This window comes from Engystomops pustulosus, chromosome 10, assembly GCF_040894005.1.
Source record: "Engystomops pustulosus chromosome 10, aEngPut4.maternal, whole genome shotgun sequence".
Lineage (NCBI taxonomy): Eukaryota > Metazoa > Chordata > Amphibia > Anura > Leptodactylidae > Engystomops > Engystomops pustulosus.
Window position 1 is genome coordinate 12,042,475 of NC_092420.1, and position 23,949 is coordinate 12,066,423.

At 43.4% G+C, this 23,949-nt stretch overlaps 1 protein-coding gene across 1 annotated transcript in view; it reads right to left on the bottom strand.

Annotated features, from left to right (window-relative positions):
• Positions 1-1,913: 1,913 nt before the first annotated feature.
• The window catches only part of CPNE9 (copine family member 9), a 176,849-nt gene continuing 154,813 nt past the window's right edge, over positions 1,914-23,949 (bottom strand). Inside the window, exons 13-21 of the mRNA XM_072128058.1 lie at positions 22,124-22,177; positions 21,559-21,620; positions 20,348-20,394; positions 16,634-16,815; positions 16,176-16,303; positions 14,878-14,980; positions 13,611-13,668; positions 2,957-3,030; positions 1,914-2,591 (exon numbers count right to left, since the gene is read on the bottom strand). Coding sequence (XP_071984159.1) covers positions 2,409-2,591; positions 2,957-3,030; positions 13,611-13,668; positions 14,878-14,980; positions 16,176-16,303; positions 16,634-16,815; positions 20,348-20,394; positions 21,559-21,620; positions 22,124-22,177 — 891 coding nt within the window. The 3' untranslated portion in view covers positions 1,914-2,408. The remainder of the gene's footprint in view (positions 2,592-2,956; positions 3,031-13,610; positions 13,669-14,877; positions 14,981-16,175; positions 16,304-16,633; positions 16,816-20,347; positions 20,395-21,558; positions 21,621-22,123; positions 22,178-23,949) is intronic.

The following is a 23,949-nucleotide window of genomic DNA, read 5'->3' on the forward strand; positions in this document are numbered from 1 at the left end:
CAGAGAGGTCACCAGAGGTCACAGTGGGCAGAGGGGTCCGTCTATAACTATGGGTTGTCCTTAAGTAGGGGACCGCCTGTAGATGGGAACTGGATCTTTATCTGCAACTTGCATTTTCAACTATGAGTTATCTGTATCTTGGGTTCACCTTTTGGTTCTGGAGTTCAAAAAGCCAAACATGATGTTATTTCAAAGATGAGATCCTTCTCTTAAAAATGACACAAAAAGTAAGTTTGCAGGTACTATAGAATTGAAGATGGTGGCTTCTGGATAGACCACTGCAGCCTCTATACCTGTCCATCTTATGTGAAAATGGAGTGAGAAGGGTCCTATTTGTCTGACGGGGGGGTCATTTCATTCCGACCTGAGGGGACTAGTAGTTTAGTAAGAGGCTCCCTTTAAGAATCTCTATTACAAACCTCAGCAGGTTCTGTCTTATTGGACCTCATAATGGGAACCGCACCCTATTAAAGGTCAATGAGGTCCATTGGGACGGAGTTCAGGAATTGGCCATTAACCTGGACAAATGTCTATTTATTCTTGACCGAACAGATCTTTGAGGGTGTGATCACTTTTGCAACCACAGTTGTTATCACCCCATTCAATAGAAACATGAAGCAACTACAAATTTTGTACCGTTTTAAGCATACAGCTCCCATGCGGAGCCATGTGCCTCCATAATTTAGATAAAACCTACACGCTAACCCTGTGTGAGCCAAGGAAGCGAGAAACACCCTGACCGCAGGGCCAGAATGTTTGTAGTCTGTAACCAAGGCAGCTCATTGGTCTGCACAAGAGCTGCGTACCTACAACTGCAGCATCATTGTAAGTCTGTCTCTATACAGTAGCTGCTAGTGAACAATAAAATTCTGGCAAAGGTAGATCTTTCCATGAGGGTGAGGTGAACTGAAGCACAAAACTGCTACTGCCCCCTATGGGCAAGAATATATTGTAATAAGGAAGGAGTATAGGGATCACGTTTTCTTATTTGAAGTGGATAAGGATAATGTCATGTGCAAGTGATAAGGGTAACATTTTTATAGGTCAAGGCCAGGTTTCAACATAAAACTGTTCCTCTTGCTAATGATCAGGCTTTCTTCCTCCTCTCAATACTGACATTCAGTGTGAAGTCTCTGCTGAATCAATCTTGGGACTGCAAAGACAGACTGCTCACTGTAGACTGTAGATCACAACTTTCACTAGAAGTCTGAGGAGAAGGGAAGGGTGAACTCCGGTGCATCAGTCACTGTTCAGTACTGCTGTATAATGTTCTCCATGCTGCTGTCAATTATAGGGATGGTCCACAGCAAGATGGTAGACCAGGATTTCCTCTGCGTGCAGTATATGGGAGGCATTATAGCATCTCTTAGTTAACTGAGGGTCAGGAATTGAGCCCACAGAGAACATGAGGACTGGGCATGATGAATGGGCGGCACGGTGGCTGAGTGGGTAGCACTTCTGTCTTGCAGCGCTGGGGTCCTGGGTTCGAATCCCACCCAGGTCAACATTTCCAAAGAGTTTGTATGTTCTCTCCTTGTTTGCGTGGGTTTCCTCCGGTTTCCTCCCACACTCCAAAACATACTGTTAGGTTGTTTAGATTGTGAGCCCCACGGGGACAGGGACCGATTTGACATTGTGCAGCGCTGCGTAATCTGTAGGCGCCATATAAAGAATTATTATTATTAATCTAGAAATCATTTCCCTTGGGGTCATACAATCCTATAACATGAAGGCCAGATCTGTGCAAACAGTCATACCCAGCTTTTCGAGAAGCAGATAATCAGTGATGTCACTTTTACAGTTCATACTGAATCACTGTATTCACCGGCCGCTTGTCTGTTCAGGATTCTGTAAAAGTTGAGTGATCAACAAAGAGAAAGACATAGAAACTGGACTTGAGCCGCAGAACACCATATAGTTTAAAGGTTTTATTTGTATATGTCTGGAGACGGATGAGGACTACAGTATACAATTCCTCCGAAAGCACAAATGTACATATTCTGTATACGTTTAATTCTGAAAAAGTTCTTTAAATACTGTACAGCATGACCCAGCCAGCACCGCGGACCCTCAAAGTGCAAAAATCTGCGCAAATCCCACCGCCCCACCCAACTTGTGTCCTTCATCTTGACCGGACCACCAGGAGGTTCTCGTCCGCTCAGTCCGATCTCTCTCCTATTGCAGGAGCGGTGGTAGAATGTCCAGACTGTATTGCATAACCCCCCCCCTGGAAGATCGGGGTGCAGCTAAGTTTATGAGAGATGCAATTAGCAGGCGCGTCCCAATAACTAAGTAGATGCCGAACCAAAGGGAAGAGGAGAACGGGAGTCAAAGCTTTACCCTGTCTTTTAAAAATGGATACGGGGGCGCCCCCATTCTGTACGGGATGGAACAGCAAGGCCCGGCGCTCAGATGTGTGAGGGGAGGTTCTGAATGGGTGCGGAAGGCGGCAGTGGGCGGGGCTTGATGTCGCGGGACTTCATGTAGGAGAGGAACTGTTCTGGGATCTCGGCTAAGACATCCTTGGCGAGCCGGGCCATGCTCAGAACCTGGTTTCCGGAACGGTCCACATAGTCACGGAATGGCACAAACTGTGGAGAGAAAAAAAAAAAGGAACGTGAGAGATGAGGCGGTAAAGATTTAGCTTATTTTATAGGAAACCAAATAAAAATATTGATAACGTGTTTCACTTTTATGTAATTCTATGTGTTGCCATGGTTTCAGACTACAAGCAAACCCCCTGTGTAGTCAGATCCTCCTATTTTAGTTTTCCCAATCCTTCTCTCTGTAGGTAAGAGAATGTGGAGTAATACACAGATTTAGGCTGAGACAACACAAAAAATTACCAGATTTTTTATTTTTTTTTTTAAATAAAAATTTTAACGTATCCTTCATTTTCGATGCTTTAGATCAATGGAAATAACAGCCAAGGTCCATCTATCCTTTAACCCCTTACCTGCACTATGTCCCTTTCTGCAAATTTTCCTCTGGAGGAAACCCGGACCTCATCTCCATCCAGCTCTTCCATAGCTGTAGATAAAAAGAAGGAATGTAAACGTCACCATAACATTAATGTAAAATGTAACCCTCTCCCAAAAGCCACATTTCAGGTGATAAAAATTTGAAGGAAGGTTTTCCTCTTGCTCTAAGGATGTTATGCTGCTACAGTCCTGCTGCTACTAACAGTATACACACAATATCCTAACACTGACAGCACAGAGCGCAGCAGTGTAAGGTCACGTCCTCAGTGATCTTGGAGCTTCGATGTTGATATACTGTTTGTATATATATATATATATATATATATATATATATATATATATATATATGTGTGTGTGTATATATATATATATATATGCCACAGTCCTGCTGCTACTAGTAACATACACAAAGGTATGATCTCCCGAGGTAGAATACCTAACACTGACTGCAGAGAGTACAGAGCACTGAAGTGTGGGGACACCCCCCTCCAAAGTGCACAATACTGAAATTTAAATCCATATAACACAGTCCTGCTGCTACAACACATACACATGTTTGATTACACATCTCTCCAGGTGTAATACCTAACAGTGGTTTCAGAGCAGTGCACAGCGGTGTTTGGACATGCTCCCCTGTGCACTTAAAGAATCTTCAGTGCCGAAATATATAGCCATAGTTCACAGTTCTGCTGCTACTATCAACAAACACAAAGGTCTGATTACAAATCTCTGCCTCTGCCTGACTGTACAGAGCACAGCAGTGTGATTACATGCCCCCAGTGCACCAACATACACAAAGCTCTGATCAGTGCATTTCTCCAGGTACAATACCTAACACTGGCTGCAGAGAGCACAGAGTACAGCAGTGTGAGGACCCCCCAGTGTGCTTGAAAAAAGCTACAGTCCTGGAATATAAATCTATATTCCACAGTCCTGCTGCTACTAATAACATACACCGAGGTCTGATTACACATCTCTCCAGGGACAATACATAACACTGGATGCAGGGTCCTTCTCTTCATGTATCTAAACCAGATTTGATGCCTCTATATGTAAGTGTTCAGCCTCAGCACGTAGTAAGTTGTATATATTGCCATATGTGCAATAAGACGGGTCATTTCTATAGTAACGGTCTGAAAAGCTGGTGACTGCGCTATAGATTTTCTCTCGCAGAGGGAGATCTGCTGCCAGGCGACAATGTGCGCACCGCACGCCCATGTGTTCCATAGTTTTACTCGAAAAATGAAATGTAGACCTGATTTGTTCACAAGCGACGGGGATAAGTCTGCCGAGGAGCTGCCAGCGGATGATTGTGTTATGATAGTGGGATAGTGGAAATACGGAATGGAGGAGGAGGGAAGAGACCGGGGGTCTGCAACTTTACTAGTATATCCAAATACTGCCATAAAATGCCAGATAATACTGCCATACAGTGCCAGATAATACTGCCATACAGTGCCCACATAACTGCAAAAATACAAAGCCTAATACCTCCACTCAGTAGCTATATAATACTGCCATACAGTGCCTATATAAACTGTGCCTAATACCTCCACTCAGTATCCAGATAATACTGCCATACAGTGCCAGATAATACTGCCATACAGTGCCCACATAACTGCAAAAATACAATGCCTAATACCGCCACTCAGTAGCTATATAATACTGCCATACAGTGCCTATATAAACTGTGCCTAATACCTCCACTCAGTATCCAGATAATACTGTCATATAGTGCCTACATAACACCACCATACAATGCCTATAACCACCACTAGGTAGCTATATAATACTGCTATACAGTGCCCACATAACACCACCATACAATGTCTAATTAGGAATAGGCCGGTGAACTTCAGTGCATTCTGGGGAACTTCAGTGCAGCAGCGCCACCTGGTGGACGTTGGAGGAACTACCTTGGTGAATCCCGGCCGGACCCAAATCCACCGCAGAGAACGCGCCGCTGGATTGCGAATGGACCGGGTAAGTAAATCTGCCCCTCAATGTCTAACACCTCTGTACAGTATTCTAATTATACTGCTATATAGTGCCAAATAACACCATTCAATGCCTAATATCGCCACTCAGTATCCAGATAATATTGTCATACAGTGCCTACATAATACCACTATACAATGCCTAGTAATTTTGTAGCTATTCAATGCAGCTGTTAAGTGCCCAGATAACACAGCGATAAAATCCCTCATACTACATGTCTACTCGGGACATTATACTGCTATACAGTGCTCAACTTAATACTTAATATTGTTACCAAGTATTATAATACTACCATAAAGTTCCCAAATAACTCTGCCATCCAATGCCTTATACCGTCACTCAGTGCCCACATAGCCCAACTTTCCTATACAATTATACCATACGATGACATAACTCATCTTTCTTACACCGTGCCGCCATCCTGTAACCGGATAACACTCCATATCCTTATTCCGCCACTCACTATCTAAATAATATGACCACACAATAACCACATAACCCAACTTTTTAACCTCTATTTGGTGTCCAATAATACTCCTATACGCTGTCTTATCGAACTGAAAAGATTTATTGCACGAAGACGGCTCTTTTCCATTTTCCCAGGTGGCACCAGCTGTACCCCTTAGACCTTTAAGGTACATCTGTAAGACTATTTTAACTACAGCTTGAGAAACTATGGTCTAAGGTAGCCAACCCCTTTAAAGACAAAGGGGCTTATTTACTAAGGGTCGCGGATCGCACTTTTGGAGGACTTTGCACCGTTTTCTGGATTTGCATGGCTTTGACAGGTATTTAACAGGGGTCTGTGCTGGGATTGTGTCGCATGCGATCGGATTGCGCTGCTTTCATGCGACACAAATGGGGGGGGGGGGTGTCGGACGATCGGACTGATTCGGACTTAAGATTTAAGTTTCAAATTGTATTGCAAGATCAAGCACTTAGATGCACCGGGAAGAAGAAGGTGAACTCCGGGGACCTGAGCGGGGAAATGACAGATGCAGGATATCGGGTGCAGGATCTTAATGAATCGCGACACAGTGCATTATACACTGACAATGCATTTTCTGTGAACTCCTCCGGATCAAACCCCATTAAACTACTAATCCCTTCAGATTGGGTATGAAATATCCTTTCCAGAATGTCCTCTTTCATATGAAATCTTATCTATAAAATATCTCTCCCATTTTTACATGGAATGAGTCAAGTTTAGTGGTTTCAGGGGTAGGGTTACGTCCGAAGCCCATACCTGCTATTATATAGCACCTAGAAACATGCTGCTGGTGTTATAGTAAAGATCTAGTTCCTGTAGTTCACAGAACCATCAGCTTGATGGGATCTGAAAGATGAGAATCTTATCTCTAATATGACACCAGCATGTTTCTAGGTGCCACAGAACAGAAGACGGGCTTCTGAAGTGACACTAACCCTGCAGCCACTAAACTTGACTCATTTCATGTGAAAATCGGATGAGAAGAGTCATATTTGCCTGAGTTTGGGGAAATTTTTTTTTTTTATAGGTAACAGATGATCCACATAACGGGAATTCTAGAAAGGACATTTCATACCCGACCTGAAGGGTATTTTAGTTTTAGTGGGGTAAAAACAAACGGGTTCCCCCCAGCCTTAGCACTTTGATAAAGTGAGCATGTGGCAAAGAGTCTTTGGTGAAAAATTAGAAATGTAAATGTAAATTTTCTAGTGTCCTGCACTGAGCTGCTTGTACTTGTGGGGAGATTTGGGAGCCGTTCTGTAATAAAGCCTATTCTTCATAATATGGGATGAAGTGAGATGAATTTTGCACCAGCGCAGGGAGCGAGTCGGGTGCATGCTGGGAGGCGCTCGTCTTACTGTGTGCATATATAATACAGTGCGATGAAGACACATGATGTGACACAGACTCAGTCCTGAGCAGCGCCGGCTCCAGCCTTTCAATAATGTAAATGTTCCTTCTCCTATGGGAACAATTAACAAGGAGAAACAGATGAGTCAGCCGCATTTCACACTCCGACCGCACCGGAACCGAGCCGGATCGCATATTGTGGATTTACTTTTAATTCACTTACTAATTATTTTATGCATGAAGGGGCCCCCGCAGCTGAAATATAGATTCATATAACATTGGGGATGCGGGAGAAGTTGAGTGACAGGCGGGGAATAGGGAAAATCTGAGCAAATAGATCATGGAGCGGCTGTCAGCTGAGTGCCTCTCCTCTGTGATCATGTCTGAACGTTTGTATATCTAATAATAATGGTAATAATTCTTTATTTATACAGCGCACACAGATTACGCAGCGCTGCACAGAGCTTTCCAAATCAGTCCCTGTCCCCATGGGGCTCACAGTCTAATCAACCTACCGGTATGTTTTGGAGTGTGGGAGGAAACCAGAGGACCCGGAGGAAACCCACACAAACACGGAGAGAACATACAAAATCTTTGCAGATGTTGACCCTTGGGAACCCAGGTCCCCAGCGCTGCAAGGCTGTAATGCTAACCACTGAGCCACCGCGCCGCCCTATCTAGTATCTATCCAAGCTGTTTTACAACCTGTTCTATCAAAAAATAAGAGCCCTCACAACTAAAAATCATAGGTAAAAAAAATCACAATTGCCACCCCCTATCAGATCATTTATACTAAAATACAATGGGGGTCATTTATCTTCGTTCCCCCTTCTTTGAGCTCTGTTTGCACCTGTTGTGAGTCTAATTTTAGCACCTCATTTGCCTTTGTCGTTTTGGCGCTTTGTCAAATGCAGGATTATTTTTGCGCTTTATTAGGCATAAATTTTAAATATGGCGCAATTCGTTGTGCAAATCACACCATTGCCTTTCCTAAGCAGGGTCAGAACTGGCGTGTAATTGTGCAATTATTTGCGCCCAATCGAGCACAAACATCTGGAAAGAGGTGCAATGTAATGACATATAGGGCGCAACAACATATGGCGAATTAAGGCGTAACATTCCAAAAAAGCCCAAAATAGGCTCAAAACCGCCATTACGTAGCAAAAAGGCGCAAAAACACCAACGAAAAGATAAATGACCCCCAATATGTGCGAAATACATACTTACAGTGAATATTTTGCACACATAGTAAACATGCCACATACATAAATATACAGGCTGTCCCCTACTTAAGGACATGCGTCTTACAGACGACCCCTAGTTAATGACCAACCCCTCTGCCCACTGTGACCTCTGATGACCTCTCTGGATGTTACTATAGTCCCAGATTGCTATAATTAGCTGTAAGGCGTCTTTAATGAAGCTTTATGGATAATCCTTGGTCCCATTACAGCAAAAAATGTTGAAACTCCAATTCTCACTGGGGCCAAAAAATTTTTGGTCTGGATCTACAATTATAAAATATGCAGTTTCGACTTACATACAAATTCAACTTAAGAACAAACCTCCGGACCCTATCTTGTACGTAACCCGTGGACTGCCTGTATAATGAAATATAGATGCGTGTGTATGTATATAAAAAAAATAACTTCTTGAATGACACTGTGGGAATGAGGTCCCTGGGGGCCTGATTGTCCAGCCACCAATCCTGTGACTTCTTCAGGAGTGCTGCTTCCATCAATTTCTTTCATATATAATATATGTGTGTGTGTATATAACAGCTGTGAATATATCAACCGGATAAATGTGACCATATCATACACAAATCTATACCAGCAATGAAATGTACATATTTTATGTATATATCAGCCGTGAATATAAATGTTATGGGAAATTGTTGGGATGGATCGTTGGTCCAGGGATTTATTTTGACAGCCGTATTGCAGTTGGGAAATCCTTTTTTTTCCCCATTATGGGCCAATTAAGATCAGCCTTATGTGTTTTCCACCCTCCATTGGATCAAAACTGTGGAATTATTAATTTGACACAAAGCACCTGCGTCTTTTTTTCAACCTAATATATTAATCCTCTACTATAAATATACACCAGGAGAGATTATGCTATTATAAAGAAATAGATGAATGTAAATATATACCTACAATTAATATACACCACATATAAATATATACCGGCAATGAATACACTACAAAATAGAAATAAACCAGCAGTTAATATTGGTATAGTGTACATCTATTTTTCTGTCTTGTGTATATACTGTATTTATATATCTCATATCCATCTATCTCATATCTATCTTTTATGTATTTATCTCATATCTATATAGCTATCTATCTATCTCATATCTATCTATCTATCTATCATCTATCTATCTATCTATCTATCTATCATCTATCTATCTATCTATCTATCTATCTATCTATCTATCTATCTCATATCTATCTATCTATCTCATATCTATCTATCTATCTCATATCTATCTATCTATCTATCTATCTATCTATCACATATCTATCTATCTATCTATCTATCTCATATCTATCTATCTATCTATCTATCTATCTATCTATCTATCTATCTATCTATCTCATATCTATCTATCTCATATCTATCTATCTATCTCATATCTATCTATCTATCTCATATCTATCTATCTATCTATCTCATATCTATCTATCTCATATCTATCTATCTCATATCTATCTATCTCATATCTATCTATCTCATATCTATCTATCTATCTCATATCTATCTATCTATCTCATATCTATCTATCTATCTCATATCTATCTATCTATCTCATATCTATCTATCTCATATCTATCTATCTATCTCATATCTATCTATCTATCTCATATCTATCTATCTATCTATCTATCTATCTATCTATCTATCTATCTATCTCATATCTATCTATCTATCTATCTATCTATCTATCTCATATCTATCTATCTATCTATCTATCTATCTATCTCATATCTATCTATCTATCTATCTATCTCATATCTATCTATCTATCTATCTATCTATCTATCTATCTCATATCTATCTATCTATCTCATATCTATCTATCTATCTCATATCTATCTATCTATCTCATATCTATCTATCTATCTATCCATCTATCTATCCATCTATCTCTCACATCTCTATATTTCCCTGTATAATAGATGCAGCTCTTATAATCAGTCTCAGGCTTTCCAGTTGTATACTTGTACCCATACATTTTGCTCTTTCACAACCTGTAATTTTCTTGAAATATTTTAGCTGTAATTTATGGTTAAGCGGCTTCTGGAATCATGTCAGGATCACTAATATGTTATTTACCTTCTAATTTGTGAGTGAACCGCCTGAATCTGGGTCAGCGCCCGATGCTGAATACGCAATTCTGCGGTGACTAATTCAATTTAAAAATAAATGATGTAACTTTCCGGCATCTACTTTGCTTTCGGGGGATAAGGATATTCATGGGATATATGCACACGTCCTCTCTCATGTCTGTAAAGGAGGTTCGGGTCAATGGAGGAAGCCACAGATTCAGCATCTTAAGTTTTTTCCCCCAACTTTTTGGGATTATATTGTTACAGAAATAATCTCTGGTACAGTGGAGGAGGGGGGGGGATCAAGAGGGGGATACAGATAGGACAAGTTCTCAGACTTTACTATTAAAGTAATTAATAGAGCCTCACTGTGCTAACATGTGTATGGCGCCACTTATATATCACTACCATAGAGTCTATATATAATACTGCCAAACAATGTATAATTAGTACACCAATACAGCTCTTAAATAATTCTAGCATACAATATTTATATAGGCAATACAATGCCCATATAATACTGCCATACACTACCTTTAATGCATTATTATTATACAGTATGGTTGGAGGATTACCATTAGGTACCTCTAATATTTACACATAGTACAGGCAGTCCCCGGGTTACATACAAGATAGGTTTTGTAGGTTTGTTCTTAAGTTGAGTTTGTATGTAAGTCGGAACCGTATACTTTATTATTGTAACCCCAGACAAAATTTTTTTGGTCTCTGTGACAATTGGATTTTAAAAATGTTGGATTGTCATAAGAACCAGGATTAACAATAAATCTTAAGTGTATTCTTATATTCATTGTGTCAGTGAGACAAATCAATCTTATGTACGCAGGGGGGCTATTATCATCATTTAATGTTGATGTTATCAAAAAGAAAATGCTGACAACATTGGTGGCGAACGCTGACCCTCCCATCCCAACCAGAGCCCCCCACCAGCAAAAAAGCCTGAGAATGTAGGGCTAATTCTTACACCACCCCCAACATTAATGCCCTGACATAACCAAGCACCGGGATGGAGAGAGGGAACGAGAAACTATTTCGTTATTTAGTGTTTTATTGCTTCCCCGTCTGTGCCTATAAATTCCTGGATATCCACATTATAGAATATTTTGGCACTACGTGGCGGTACAGCTCCACAACATCAGTGATGCTACTTACTGACTTCTCCATTGCTAATGGTCTCCTTGTTTTCTGCTTGCTGTGCTGTGTCCTCCTCTCCCCCTGCCTCCCTGCTCTTGCTGTAGGCCAGGAGTAACCTGTAGCCATGGGGCCCGGCGACACACTGTGACGGAGTTGACAAATGAGGTTAAATCGGCCCCTATGATTCTGATGTTACAATGTGGAGCTGATAGGAAATGACTTGTATAAACGCCTCCGATGCCCTTGGAAGTGTAATCGCCCGGCACGACCATGTCTGCGAATCTTCTCTGCGCTGTCATATTTGGCGCCCCCCCCCCTCCATTACTTTTATCTGTCTCTTACAGAACTCCGGCTTAATCCTTTCACTCCATTTCTAAAGCAGAAGGGAAATATCAAGAATGTGATGTCTCATCCCGGATTGATCGGATCGGAATGATACATCTAATAAGAGACTAGTAGAATCTTAAGAATTCCGAATGGAACTTAGTAACTGCGTGGGAGACGAATCTCTATAAACCTGTGCCCTCTGTCCCGGCAGGTTGATTATATCCCTGTCCAATCACAATGTTCACCAATGTGGGGTTGGGCCCACCCAAAAGTTACCAGAACAGGTTCATTACCTGTGTTTTGCTTTTCGCTGTGTTTGAAATGTTTCCAAAAGTAAAAAGAAGCTGCTTTTGTTTCAGGAACAGCGCCACCCTCATGTATAGGTTGTGTCTGGTATTGCATGTGTAAATCAAGCCCCTGTTTCCAAAATGTGTAGGCTGCCCCCTTTTAGGCCAGGGTTGTGTAAACCCCACTATAGTTCCAACCTGGATTTTTTAGGACTGTCTATGAAAACAGGGACTGTGCAGGCAAATTTGGGACTGTTGGCATCCTTGCTGTACCCAGAAGTTGGGGCACCGTTGTAATTGATCCTCTATCCCGGAGGTTAGACCCCCAGCATAGAGGAAAAAGAGGGAACATAAGGGCAGCAGGCAAGGGCTTCCAAGGTCCTGACTACATCCTAGAAATGAATGGCACTTATGACCCATGCACATTGGGGGGCCTGCTATCCCCCTTTTCCTGATCACTGAGGGTCACGGAAGATGAGCCCCCTGCAATGTGTCACTGGATAGGGGATTAATCACAATGGTGAGACCCCCTCCCTTTAAAGCTCCCGGGCCCCAATACTTAATTTTGTAACATGCCCCCCCCCCCCCCCCAGTGTGGCTATAATATAGTCCCCTACATCTCTAATACTGAGGCTTCTCATATTTAAGGAAATTCTATATTCGGCAGTGATGTGTAATCTTCCATCGGATTCCGGAGAAAGACGTCTAATTACTTTGTTCCTCGTAGATGAAACGACTTTGTGACAAACCTGAGATTTTCTGCTGGGAATTGCGCTGCTATTTTCTTCTCCAGGCAAAGAGATGCCTGAAGGGCAGCGCACCGGCGGATAACACCACAGATTAACCGCTTCATAGCTACGCCTGTTCTGCTCTGGAATTGGCAGGACGAGTAGCACCCAGCCATTCTTAAAGGGATTGTCCAGAATGAAGGGGGGCTTTAAAGGGGTCACCAAAATAATAAAATGTTACTTGGCATTTCCCATAACCCTCTGCGCCATTACCGTTTTTTTTGGCTCCACGCAGACATGAACTTAGAAGTAGAAGCCATTGAGCCAATCACTCAACAGCTTCTCCTGTTGCTTCCTGTTATGTTGGGACACGCCCAGGAAGTGCAGCGGGAGTGGGAGGGGCATGGAAGCAGAAGACCCTGGAATCTATAGGGGTATCCCGCAGTAGAAATTATAAATCTGACTGTATTGCCCTTTTTTTCGGAGTTGTTTCTGTTCTTCATAGCAGATTAGTTGAGTCCATGGCGGATAACCTGCTGCAACTATGCAGACACAGCCAAAACATGTCTGCTTTGTTCCAAAAGCAGCGCCATACCTGACTGTGGTTTGTGCTGGTATTGCACTTTTATGGTATAGACATGAATGGAGCTTAGTTGCAATACCACCCACCACCCATAGGCAGGTGTGGGGCGCTGTTTTTGGAACAAAGCAGATGTGTTTTTCTACCTCCAGACAGCCCCTTCAAAGACGATTTGCCTTACCCCCGCTCCATTCCCTTCCAATACTATGGAGTCATGTTGTGGCTGTCGGCACGGTAGATGGTAGACTACTCATCCGCTGGGATGGTGGCGCTGGCTATAATTATGTAGCTCAGTTATCACTCGGGCATCCTGGATGGCGGCTTTAAGGATTTCTGCAATAAATGGCGGCACCGTACACACTGCCAGGAATAGACTTACCATCAAACTCTGCAGGACCGACTCCTACTATAATTATGGACAAGGGCAATGATGACGCCTATAGAAAAAAAAAAAAGGTAGAAGGTTAGAGACGGGTAATATTCAGATGGATGCCTGCTACAGCTTTAGAGTAACTCGGTGCAGAGAGCACAGAGCAGAGCAGTGTGAGGACATGGAGAAGCTACAATCCTGGGATATAAATCCTTACTTCACAGTTCTGCTGCTACTTACAGCATACATCACAGTCTCATTACATATCTCTCCAGGGACAATGCCTAACACTGGCTCACAGAGCACAGCAGTGTGAGGACAGTCCTCCTATAGCAAAAATCCTTTAATATACATCGATATTTCACAGTGTTGTTGCTACTTACAAAATACACAAAGGTCTGATTACAAATCTCTCCAAGGACAATGCCTACCACTGGCTGCACAGAGCACAGCAGTGTGAGGACAGTCCCCCTATAGCTACACTCCTTGAATAGAAATCAATATTTCCCAGTGCTGTTGCTTCTTCAAAATGCACAACGGTCTGATTACACATCTCTCCAGGGACAATACCTAACACTGGCGGCAGAATTGTTTGGTCCCACCTGCTGACAGGTTCCCTTTTAAGCTTTTTAACCTACCGTAATAATGATGTAAAAAAAAATATATAGCTAATGCTCTGGGCCATAATTAGAAAACCCGGACGATCTTCTGGTCCACTGACGGATATAACGAGGCCTTTTATGACGGATCTCCTTGAAGCCGCGCAGCATGGAGCGGGCAGAGCGCGAGCCGGGCTTCTCCCTTCTCGTGAAATCTTCTTTGTAGGCTTCGCCTCTCTGCTATACCGCCGCCGCCCCTCTCTCTCTCTCTACAGGATTATTATTAACCTTCCTCCGTTTTAATTGGAATTAATGTTGACTCTTCATTAAGCCAGATTTTAATCAGCATTAAGAAAGGATTTTTTTTTTTTTTTTACATTTCCGAACCTACTGGGAGACCGGCATTGTGTGCGCTGGTTGTCACATACTAATTGCCATTCTCCCTTCCCTCCTACATCCCCTATACAGCCCCTCTGAGGACTTCTCTGACGCCCCTGCCCCCAATCCCAAGACCTTGCTCCCCCTATTCTTTGTAGAAGGTCATTGGAAACACCTGACAACATTCCCCCAAAGTGAAATTTGAACAAAAAAAATGCCCCCTTTTGAACAGTGCCACTTGTGGCTATGCTAGGTACTGCGGATCAGTGCTGAGTTGCAATATCTATAACACTACTCACATTGACAATGGCCTCTTTGGTCTGCGCCATATCAGAGATGACTCCATCGGTGATGATGAGGAGCACGTAATACTGAGACCCATCCGTTACTGAACCTGCGTTACTGTGGAGAACAATAGAAAAGGGATCAATCGTCCTATCTAGAAGTTTCTAGGACGTGTGACTACTATACCTATCTCTATCCCCAGGGTCCGTGTTAGTATTGGTTGTATTTTAGCACATTGGAAGTCAAAGCCCTACATTTACCAGCATGGATATTAGTATAAGATTTGGATGACCATTCCCCAGCTGATGGCATCCACTTTGACCACTTTCTACTAAGAGACCAATGGCCGATAGTCCATCCTCTTATGGCCACCACTTAGTACAGTGGGCCGCATCCTATGGCTCTCCACATTTTTCAAAACTACAAATCCCAGAATGCCCAGACAGTTATACACTGCGCACGTTGGGAGTTGTAGTTTTCCTGCTGCTAGAGAGCCATAGATTGGAGACCACACACCAAATGTACATGAAATCTTCTAAACAACATGATTAATTCTTATTCCTATGTCACCCTACTTTCTAGTTTTAGAAGCAGGGATCTCTCATGATTGCCTGAAATGGCCTCCACCCTTGTTGATGTCTACATATTACAACTGTATATAATTAGAGCTCCAATTCTGATATAGAGATCCAATTTCCCTGCAAGGAGTTAGACATCGGGGCAGATTTACTTACCCGGTCCATTCGCGATCCAGCGGCGCGTTCTCTGCTCTGGATTCGGGTCCGGCCGGGATTTATGAAGGTAGTTCTTCCGCTGTCCACCAGGTGGCACTGCTGCGCTGAAAGTCATCTCATCGCGCCGGAATGCACCTCCTCGGACCAGGTGAAGGTAAGCGCTCCCCAAGCGACACATTTTCGGTTTTTAAATGCGGCGGTTTTTCCGAATACGTCGGGTTTTCGTTCGGCCACGCCCCCCCTATTTCCGTCGCGCGCAAGCCGGCGCCGATGCGACACAATCCAATCGCGTGCGTCACAATCCCGGGGCAATTCAGGAACAATCGGCGCAAATCGGAAATATTCGGGTAACACGTCGGGAAAACGCGAATCGGGCCCTTAGTAAATTACCCCCATCGTGTCTGTCTGCAGCCGCCACTAGGGGGAGCTCCAAAGCTGGCGGCATACAAGTTTGTTTTTACAAAGCTCAATGTGAACAATGTTTGCAGTAAGCTCCTCAGCTCCCCATAGTTGTGCCTCCAGGTAGAAAGGATTTTATTATTTGACCCTATGTCTAAATATACAATTTATTCACTTACCTGGCAACTTGATTAATTACGGACGCAAAATTGGTCGGTCCGTAAAGCTGAACCGTCCGCAGACTTTTGAAGTAAGCCTCTAACACGCCTTGTATCCCCACGCAGTTTGGATTTTCCATGTCCCCATTCTGAAGGCAAAGGAAGAAGTCAAACAATGCATTTAATTCAATGTAAAAGGAAATATTAAAATCCCTTTAATGGGGTATTCACTATTTGGCTAGTTATGTCTTATCCCCGCTGTACTCAGTGCTCCTATTGATAACAGACATTTCTGCAGCTGTCCCACTCATCTGCATATGATCAATAATCTAGAACATGGATAATAATAACATTGTATCGGAAAGATCATTCGCACAAAAATAAACACAAAAAGAAAAGCAAACAAACAAAAATAGAAGATAATTTTTTGTTTGTCTGACAGTAAATGAAAGGAAATATGTCACAAGACATTTACAAACCAGCGGGAACTCATGGGAAATCTTGCCATCTGGTGGGATCTTGGCACCAAAGCCATAGGCCGGGAATAGTTTGTCACTGTCATAGTCCTGGATAATCTCTCCGACAGCTTTCAGTGCCATGCCGTATGCGTTCAGCTGGTAGGGATTCATGTAGTGCAGGGAGGTGGGCTGCGAGGGGTTACCTGCCGAGGCCAGGAGACAAAAGAAACTTTGCTTTAAAGGGGCTCTCTACTTTTTTTTTTTACAATACTTGCTAGAATGGGAATTTAACAATAAACTCATCAGGGGGGTGGGGGGTCCCTTTTCTAGAAAAGTGAATGGGGGTCATTTACTAAGGGCCCGATTCGCGTTTTCCCGACGTGTTACCCAAATATTTCCGATTTGCACCGATTTTCCCTGTATTGCCCCGGGATTTTGGATTTGGAGCATCGGCGCTGGCATGCACGCGACGGAAATCGGGGGGCGTGGACGAACGAAAACCCGACGGATTTGGAAAAACCGCCGCATTTAAAAAAACAAAGTGTTGCGGAGCTTGCACTTACCTTCACCAGGAATAGGCCGGTGTACTTGAGTGCATTTCAGCGGACTTCAGCGCAGCAGCGCCACCTGGTGGACATCGGAAGAACTGCTTTGGTGAATCCCGGCCGGACCCGAATCCGCCGCAGAGAACGCGCTGCTGGATCGCGAATGGACCGGGTAATAAATCTGCCCCATTAAGTGTAACTTAAGCAGAATGCTGGTTGTGAGCGTTCAATTAGCCGACAGCGCCCCCCCCCCCCCCCCCCGTAGGACAGACTGAGCATTACACAATGTCCGTTCAAACGCTTATGATATACAGTGATAGACCCTCCTTGTATCCGCTCCCCATTCTGCTCCCTCTCCCAGTTCTATAATAGAATGTATGAAACAGGACAACCCTCTTAAAGGTAACATGTCCCCAGGTTTTACCTCACTACACTACCAGCCCCCTCAAGTAGAATATGAAATGTTCTTGCCTATAGAAAATCTCCACAATAAAGGGCAAATGTGACTCTTCTCACCTCATTTTCACAGGAGATGAGTCAAGTTTAGTGATTGTAGGGGAAAGTCACTATCTTCTGTTCTATAGCACCTTGAAGCATGCTTTATGTATCATACCAAAGATAAGAATCTCATCGTTCAGATTCCGAGCTTATGGTTCTGTGAGCTTCAGAACTGGACATACTGACAGTTAAAAAATGGGCGGGAACTGGATCTTTATCTGCAGCTTGCAATTCCAACTATGTTTTTAGCTGCCTGTATCTTTGGTTCTGTAGCTCACAAAGCCACAAGACCAATGTGATCTGTATGAGGAGATCCTTATTTTTTATATCACACCAGCAGCAAGTTTCTAGATATTATAGAACAGAAGATGGGGGCTTCTGAAGTGACACTACCCCTGCAACCACTAAACTTGACTCATCTCATGTTAAATTGAGACAAGAAGAGTCACATTTGCCTGACTTTGAGGTACATTTTTTTTAGGGGTAGACAGTGAGATTTCATATAAAGTTGGGATTCTAGAAAGAACATTTTATTCCCTACCTGAAGGAATGAGTAGTGTCGTGGGTTAAAACCTGGTGACAGGGACTCTTTAAGTAGTACAGTGCATACAAAAAGTATTTAGACCCCTTTATTTTTTTCACTCTTTATTTCATTGCAGCCAATTGGTAAGATCATAGAGTTTGCTCAATAATGTACTCTCTGCATCCTATCTTGATAGTAAAATGAAATGTAGAAAAACTGAAATATCACAGATATAATGATTCAGACCCTTTGCTGTGACACTCATTTTTAACTCACATGCTGCCCATTTCCTTCTGATCCTCACTGAGATGGTTCTACTTGGGAAAGGCATACACCTGTCTGTATAAGACCTCACAGCTCACAGTGCGTGTCAGAGCACATGAGAATCATGAAGTCTAAGGAACTGCCAAAGGAGCTCAGAGACAGAATTGTGGCAAGGCACAGATCTGGCCAAGATTACAAAAGAATTTCTGCAGCACTCAAGGTTCCTAAGAGCACAGAGGCCTCCATAGTCCTTACATGGAAGAAGTTTTGGGCGTCCACAACTTTTCCTCGACCTGGCCGTCCAGCCAAACTAAGTGGGAGAAAAGCCTCGGTGAGAGAGGTAAAGAAGAACCTCAAGATCCCTGTGGCTGAGCTCCAGAGATTTAATAGGGAGATGGGAGTCTGATGAGAACCTCTTCCAGAGTTTTGGACTTCAGACTGGGCCGAACCTTCCAACAAGACAATGCCCCTAAGCACACGGCACAAAGCAGAGGCTTCAGAACATCTCTGTGACCATTCCTGAGCGGCACAGCCAGAACCCAGGCCTAAACCCAACGGAGCATCTCTGGAGAGACCTGAAAATGGTTTCCACCAACGTTCATTATCCAACCTGAGGGAATTTGAGAGGATCTGCAAGTAGGAGGCAGAGGATCCCCAAATCCAGGGGAGAGGAACTTGTAGCAAAAATTCTAAGTGGCAAATTGTCTCAGTCATATAGAAGTGTGTTATAGTGTAGGATGTTTTCATGTTTTGCATTGGACCCAGCCCAAAAGTGAGCGTATTGGATTTACATTCACCAGTTCGGAATTCACAGGGACTGTTTTGAAAGCTTGGTAACAATTCTCCCCAAAAGGGGCAGGGTTTTCCCAGAGCTTCACCAAAAATGGGGATTCGGACCACTTTCGGGTGTTTCTAACCCAGGGCTTATCCTATGACTTGCCCAATGAAACTTTCTTATCCTCTTTCCATAGGAAGTAGCACCTTATAGTGAATGGCTTGACTTTTGCCTCCATCCATTACCCCGTGGGCCAATTCCCTACTTTTTCTTTGTGCAAAGAAGATGAGACAAACCAAGACTGGGCCGAATCACCAAGGGCTGCCAGACTCAATGGGGCAGATTTACTTACACGGTCCACTCGCGATCCAGCGCCGTGTTCTCTGCGGTGGATTCGGGTCTTCCGGCGATTCACTAAGGCAGTTCCTCCGACGTCCACCAGGTGTCGCTGCTGCGCTGAAGAGCATCGGAACGCACTGGAGTTCACTGAGCCATCCTGGGTAAAGATAAGTACGTGTCCCGCGACACTTTTTTTTTTTTTTAAATGCGGCGGTTTCTCCGAATGCGTCAGGTTTTCGTTCGGTCACGCCCCCCGATTTCCGTCACGTGCATGCCGGCGCCGATGCGTCAAAATCCGATCGCGTGCGCCAAAAACCCAGGGCAATTCAGGGAAAATTGGCGCAAATCAGAAATATTCGGGTAACACGCCGGGAAAAACTCGAATCGGGCCCTTAGTAAATGACCCCCATTATCTAGCCATTTATTAACCCCATACATCCCAGAGATATTAGAGAGGTAATTGGGTTCCTTCTCTTCCCTCCGGTACATGCTGGGATGGCCAGAAATATCTGTAGTTTCTAGGCTCGGGAGAGGTATTTCCATGCACCTTCTCCTCTGCAGCTTCTACAAATAGACCCGTCTGCTCTTCTGCGAGGAGCCAGTTCATGGGCCTCATTACCCGGGAGGTGATGTGACACCTTTCGCTTTCCAATCACAGATCTGACCCCCATCCGGCCCATCCCTCCCCCCCCCCCAGACACTTGTTATTTCTGTAGCAGTGAGAGTCCTGCAATTAATTGGAATAATGGAAGAAAGTTGTGGGAGGGAAAGAAATAGTGTTCTCCACTCACCGTTCGAAGCTGTAAAATCGATGGCTACTGTGAAGTTTAATTGCGTCCTAGAGAAAAAAAAAAAAAAGTAGAAAAAGTAATTGCAGATATTTCTACTGACTCATACGCCATGTGAGAAGTGATGGCCGGATAATTTCCCAGGTTTTCCTCAGCTGCTGATTAAACGCGGGTTCACAGATTCCAGGGAGGCTGCATTGATCCGTAAGTATCGGCAGCATATTCTGTAGCGATGTACAAGGACTAATACACTGTTCCACATTCCCTCATAAATAAAGGGGGGGTTCTGTAATGTCCCCTGGGGCTGACACTGGCCTGGACTGTAGAGGTTCAGCGGGACCCAGTGACATCAATGGGGACTGCTCCCTGGACTGTAGAGGCTACTCATTGCTCGCAGCAGTCTTCTGGCTGCCAAGACTGGCGATTAACCATCCGAATAAATATAGGTTATGGGAACCTTTCAGGTCCACCTGAGTCCCTAAGCCACCCATAAGTCCTTATGGACTAGTGATTTGGAGATCCAAATTGCCCCATATGAGCACAAACAAGTAGTCATCCTCACCTAAGATGGGTTTGATCAAGGGTATCAATCCCTTGCCTGTCGCTCCAGGGGCTTGTGCTTTAATTAAGCTAAGTAAATTGCATCTGGACTTCACTGTACACGTACCACAGGTCCATACCATATGTACACCTCCCCGGCTGTATTACCACACAGTATAGATGCCCGGTGCAACAGATAAGGTAACAATAACTAATCCATCTTATCCTTCTAATATCAACTTTAAAATTATGCTAATGAACCAGAGCCTCTCTGTGTTGTAGCTTCATAGGCCATTACACTGAGCAGGAACACTTCCCCCTCCCACTGTGTGCTGCAGTGAGGATACAGCAGGAAGAAGGAACAGAAGCTACAGTGCAGAGCAGCTCTGGTAACACTCCCACAGCCCTTTTGAATCGTTAGCATAATTTTCAACGTTGATTTTAGAAGGAAGGAGGCCATGGATAACAAACATAAGAAGATTACCAGTCACGGTGCCTGGATTCATGAGTAAATCAGCCTAGATTTTCACTAAGGATTTTGTTGGTAATTTAAGTCGTTGCATATGATGTAATGTCATCTATTACACATTTTTGGTCAATTTTTAAGTACAATAACTACTACTCAGTGAACAGATTATCCACAAAGTGAGGAAAATGATGTGGATTATACTCACCCTCCTTTGATGTAATCCACAAACGTGTACTCAGATTCGGCTTTGAAAGACAGAAGCGTCACCTATGGAGCAAGAGAGATACACCAGCTGTTACTCATCCTTCTGGGGGTACAGTACCCTGGAGAGGGGGGCATATGGTGGGCTCAGGTTCTGATGTAACAAAAGGGTCGGTGAGACTGGGGTAGAACTCTGTCTGCATCACTTTGCTACTGTTTGAGCTAATTCTTACTGTTTGAGAATAATTCTTTGTTGCAATGCCCAACACGGCCACAATAATATGTACGGTGCTGTGTCTGGGTAAGCAATGGAGGCGATGGCAAGCCATAATAATGATGACCCTTTCTTATGTATCAATCCCCTATATAGGTGCAATATTCCAACTTTGTAGTCTGTAGCTGCATTTATAATATATGGGAGCGAACCTGCCTCCCCCACCCCGCAGCAGCCGCAGCAGACAAGACAAACAAGCCTTCTGTAAGCTCCCAGCGTGGAAGATACATTGTACCGTCCTTGTAAGCTAATGATTCCCTTATAGGCATAGGATCTTTTCTAAAAGTTGTCTCACCGTTCCGGAGTTGATGTATTTCTTCTTTTTGCACTTCTTTTTCGGATTTAATACCTACGGAGAGAGGAATGACACATCAAGGATGCCCCTCCTGTTACTGTCAGCACAGAAGCATTCATCTTCATTAGCCGGGATACCGGAGCATTCATCACCGAGAAGGAGCTCCATCTTGTTACACCTCTGGACCCACAGTCACAATTAAAGTGACACATGTAGAACATCAGGGTGAAAACAGAGAATAATGGCTGCGGAGGGAGGGGGTGGATGACATGTCCACACTTAATTCTGTTTATCTCAAAAAGCGACGCCGCACACTGAGACATACAATAAGTGTTTTTGGTATCATTATACAAAGTAGTAAATGTATCAGCGGTGCATCCAATTTCTATTTACGTCAATACAGAATTTGGCCTGCGGCTCTAAGACGGTTACAGAATTACTAGAAGTGGAATCTCTCGTTACCCATGTGGGGGCGCTGTGGAGATAAGTCCAGCTCTGGAGTATAATACAGGATGTAACTCAGGATCAGTACACGATAAGTAATGTCATGTATGTACACAGTGACTGCACCAGCAGCAGAATAGTGAGTGCAGCTCTGGTGTATAATACAGGATGTAACTCAGGATCAGTACAGGATAAGTAATGTCATGTATGTACACAGTGACTGCACCAGCAGCAGAATAGTGAGAGCATCTCTGGAGTATAATACAGGATGTAACTCAGGATCAGTACAGGATCAGTAATGTCATGTATGTACACAGTGACTGCACCAGCAGCAGAATAGTGAGTGCAGCTCTGGGGTATAATACAGGATGTAACTCAGGATCAGTACAGGATAAGTAATGTCATGTATGTACACAGTGACTGCACCAGTAGCAGAATAGTGAGTACAGCTCTGGTGTATAATACAGGATGTAACTCAGGATCAGTACAGGATAAGTAATGTCATGTATGTACACAGTGACTGCACCAGCAGCAGAATAGTGAGTGCAGCTCTGGTGTATAATACAGGATGTAACTCAGGATCAGTACAGGATAAGTAATGTCATGTATGTACACAGTGACTGCACCAGCAGCAGAATAGTGAGTGCAGCTCTGGAGTATAATACAAGATGTAACTCAGGATCAGTACAGGATATGTAATGTCATGTATGTACACAGTGACTGCACCAGCAGCAGAATAGTGAGTGCAGCTCTGGGGTATAATACAGGATGTAACTCAGGATCAGTACAGGATAAGTAATGTCATGTATGTACACAGTGACTGCACTAGCAGCAGAATAGTGAGTGCAGCTCTGGAGTATAATGCAGGATGTAACTCAGGATCAGTACAGGATAAGTAATGTCATGTATGTACACAGTGACTGCACCAGCAGCAGAATAGTGAGTGCAGCTCTGGAGTATAATACAAGATGTAACTCAGGATCAGTACAGGATATGTAATGTCATGTATGTACACAGTGACTGCACCAGCAGCAGAATAGTGAGTGCAGCTCTGGGGTATAATACAGGATGTAACTCAGGATCAGTACAGGATAAGTAATGTCATGTATGTACACAGTGACTGCACTAGCAGCAGAATAGTGAGTGCAGCTCTGGAGTATAATGCAGGATGTAACTCAGGATCAGTACAGGATAAGTAATGTCATGTATGTACACAGTGACTGCACCAGTAGCAGAATAGTGAGTACAGCTCTGGTGTATAATACAGGATGTAACTCAGGATCAGTACAGGATAAGTAATGTCATGTATGTACACAGTGACTGCACCAGCAGCAGAATAGTGAGTGCAGCTCTGGTGTATAATACAGGATGTAACTCAGGAT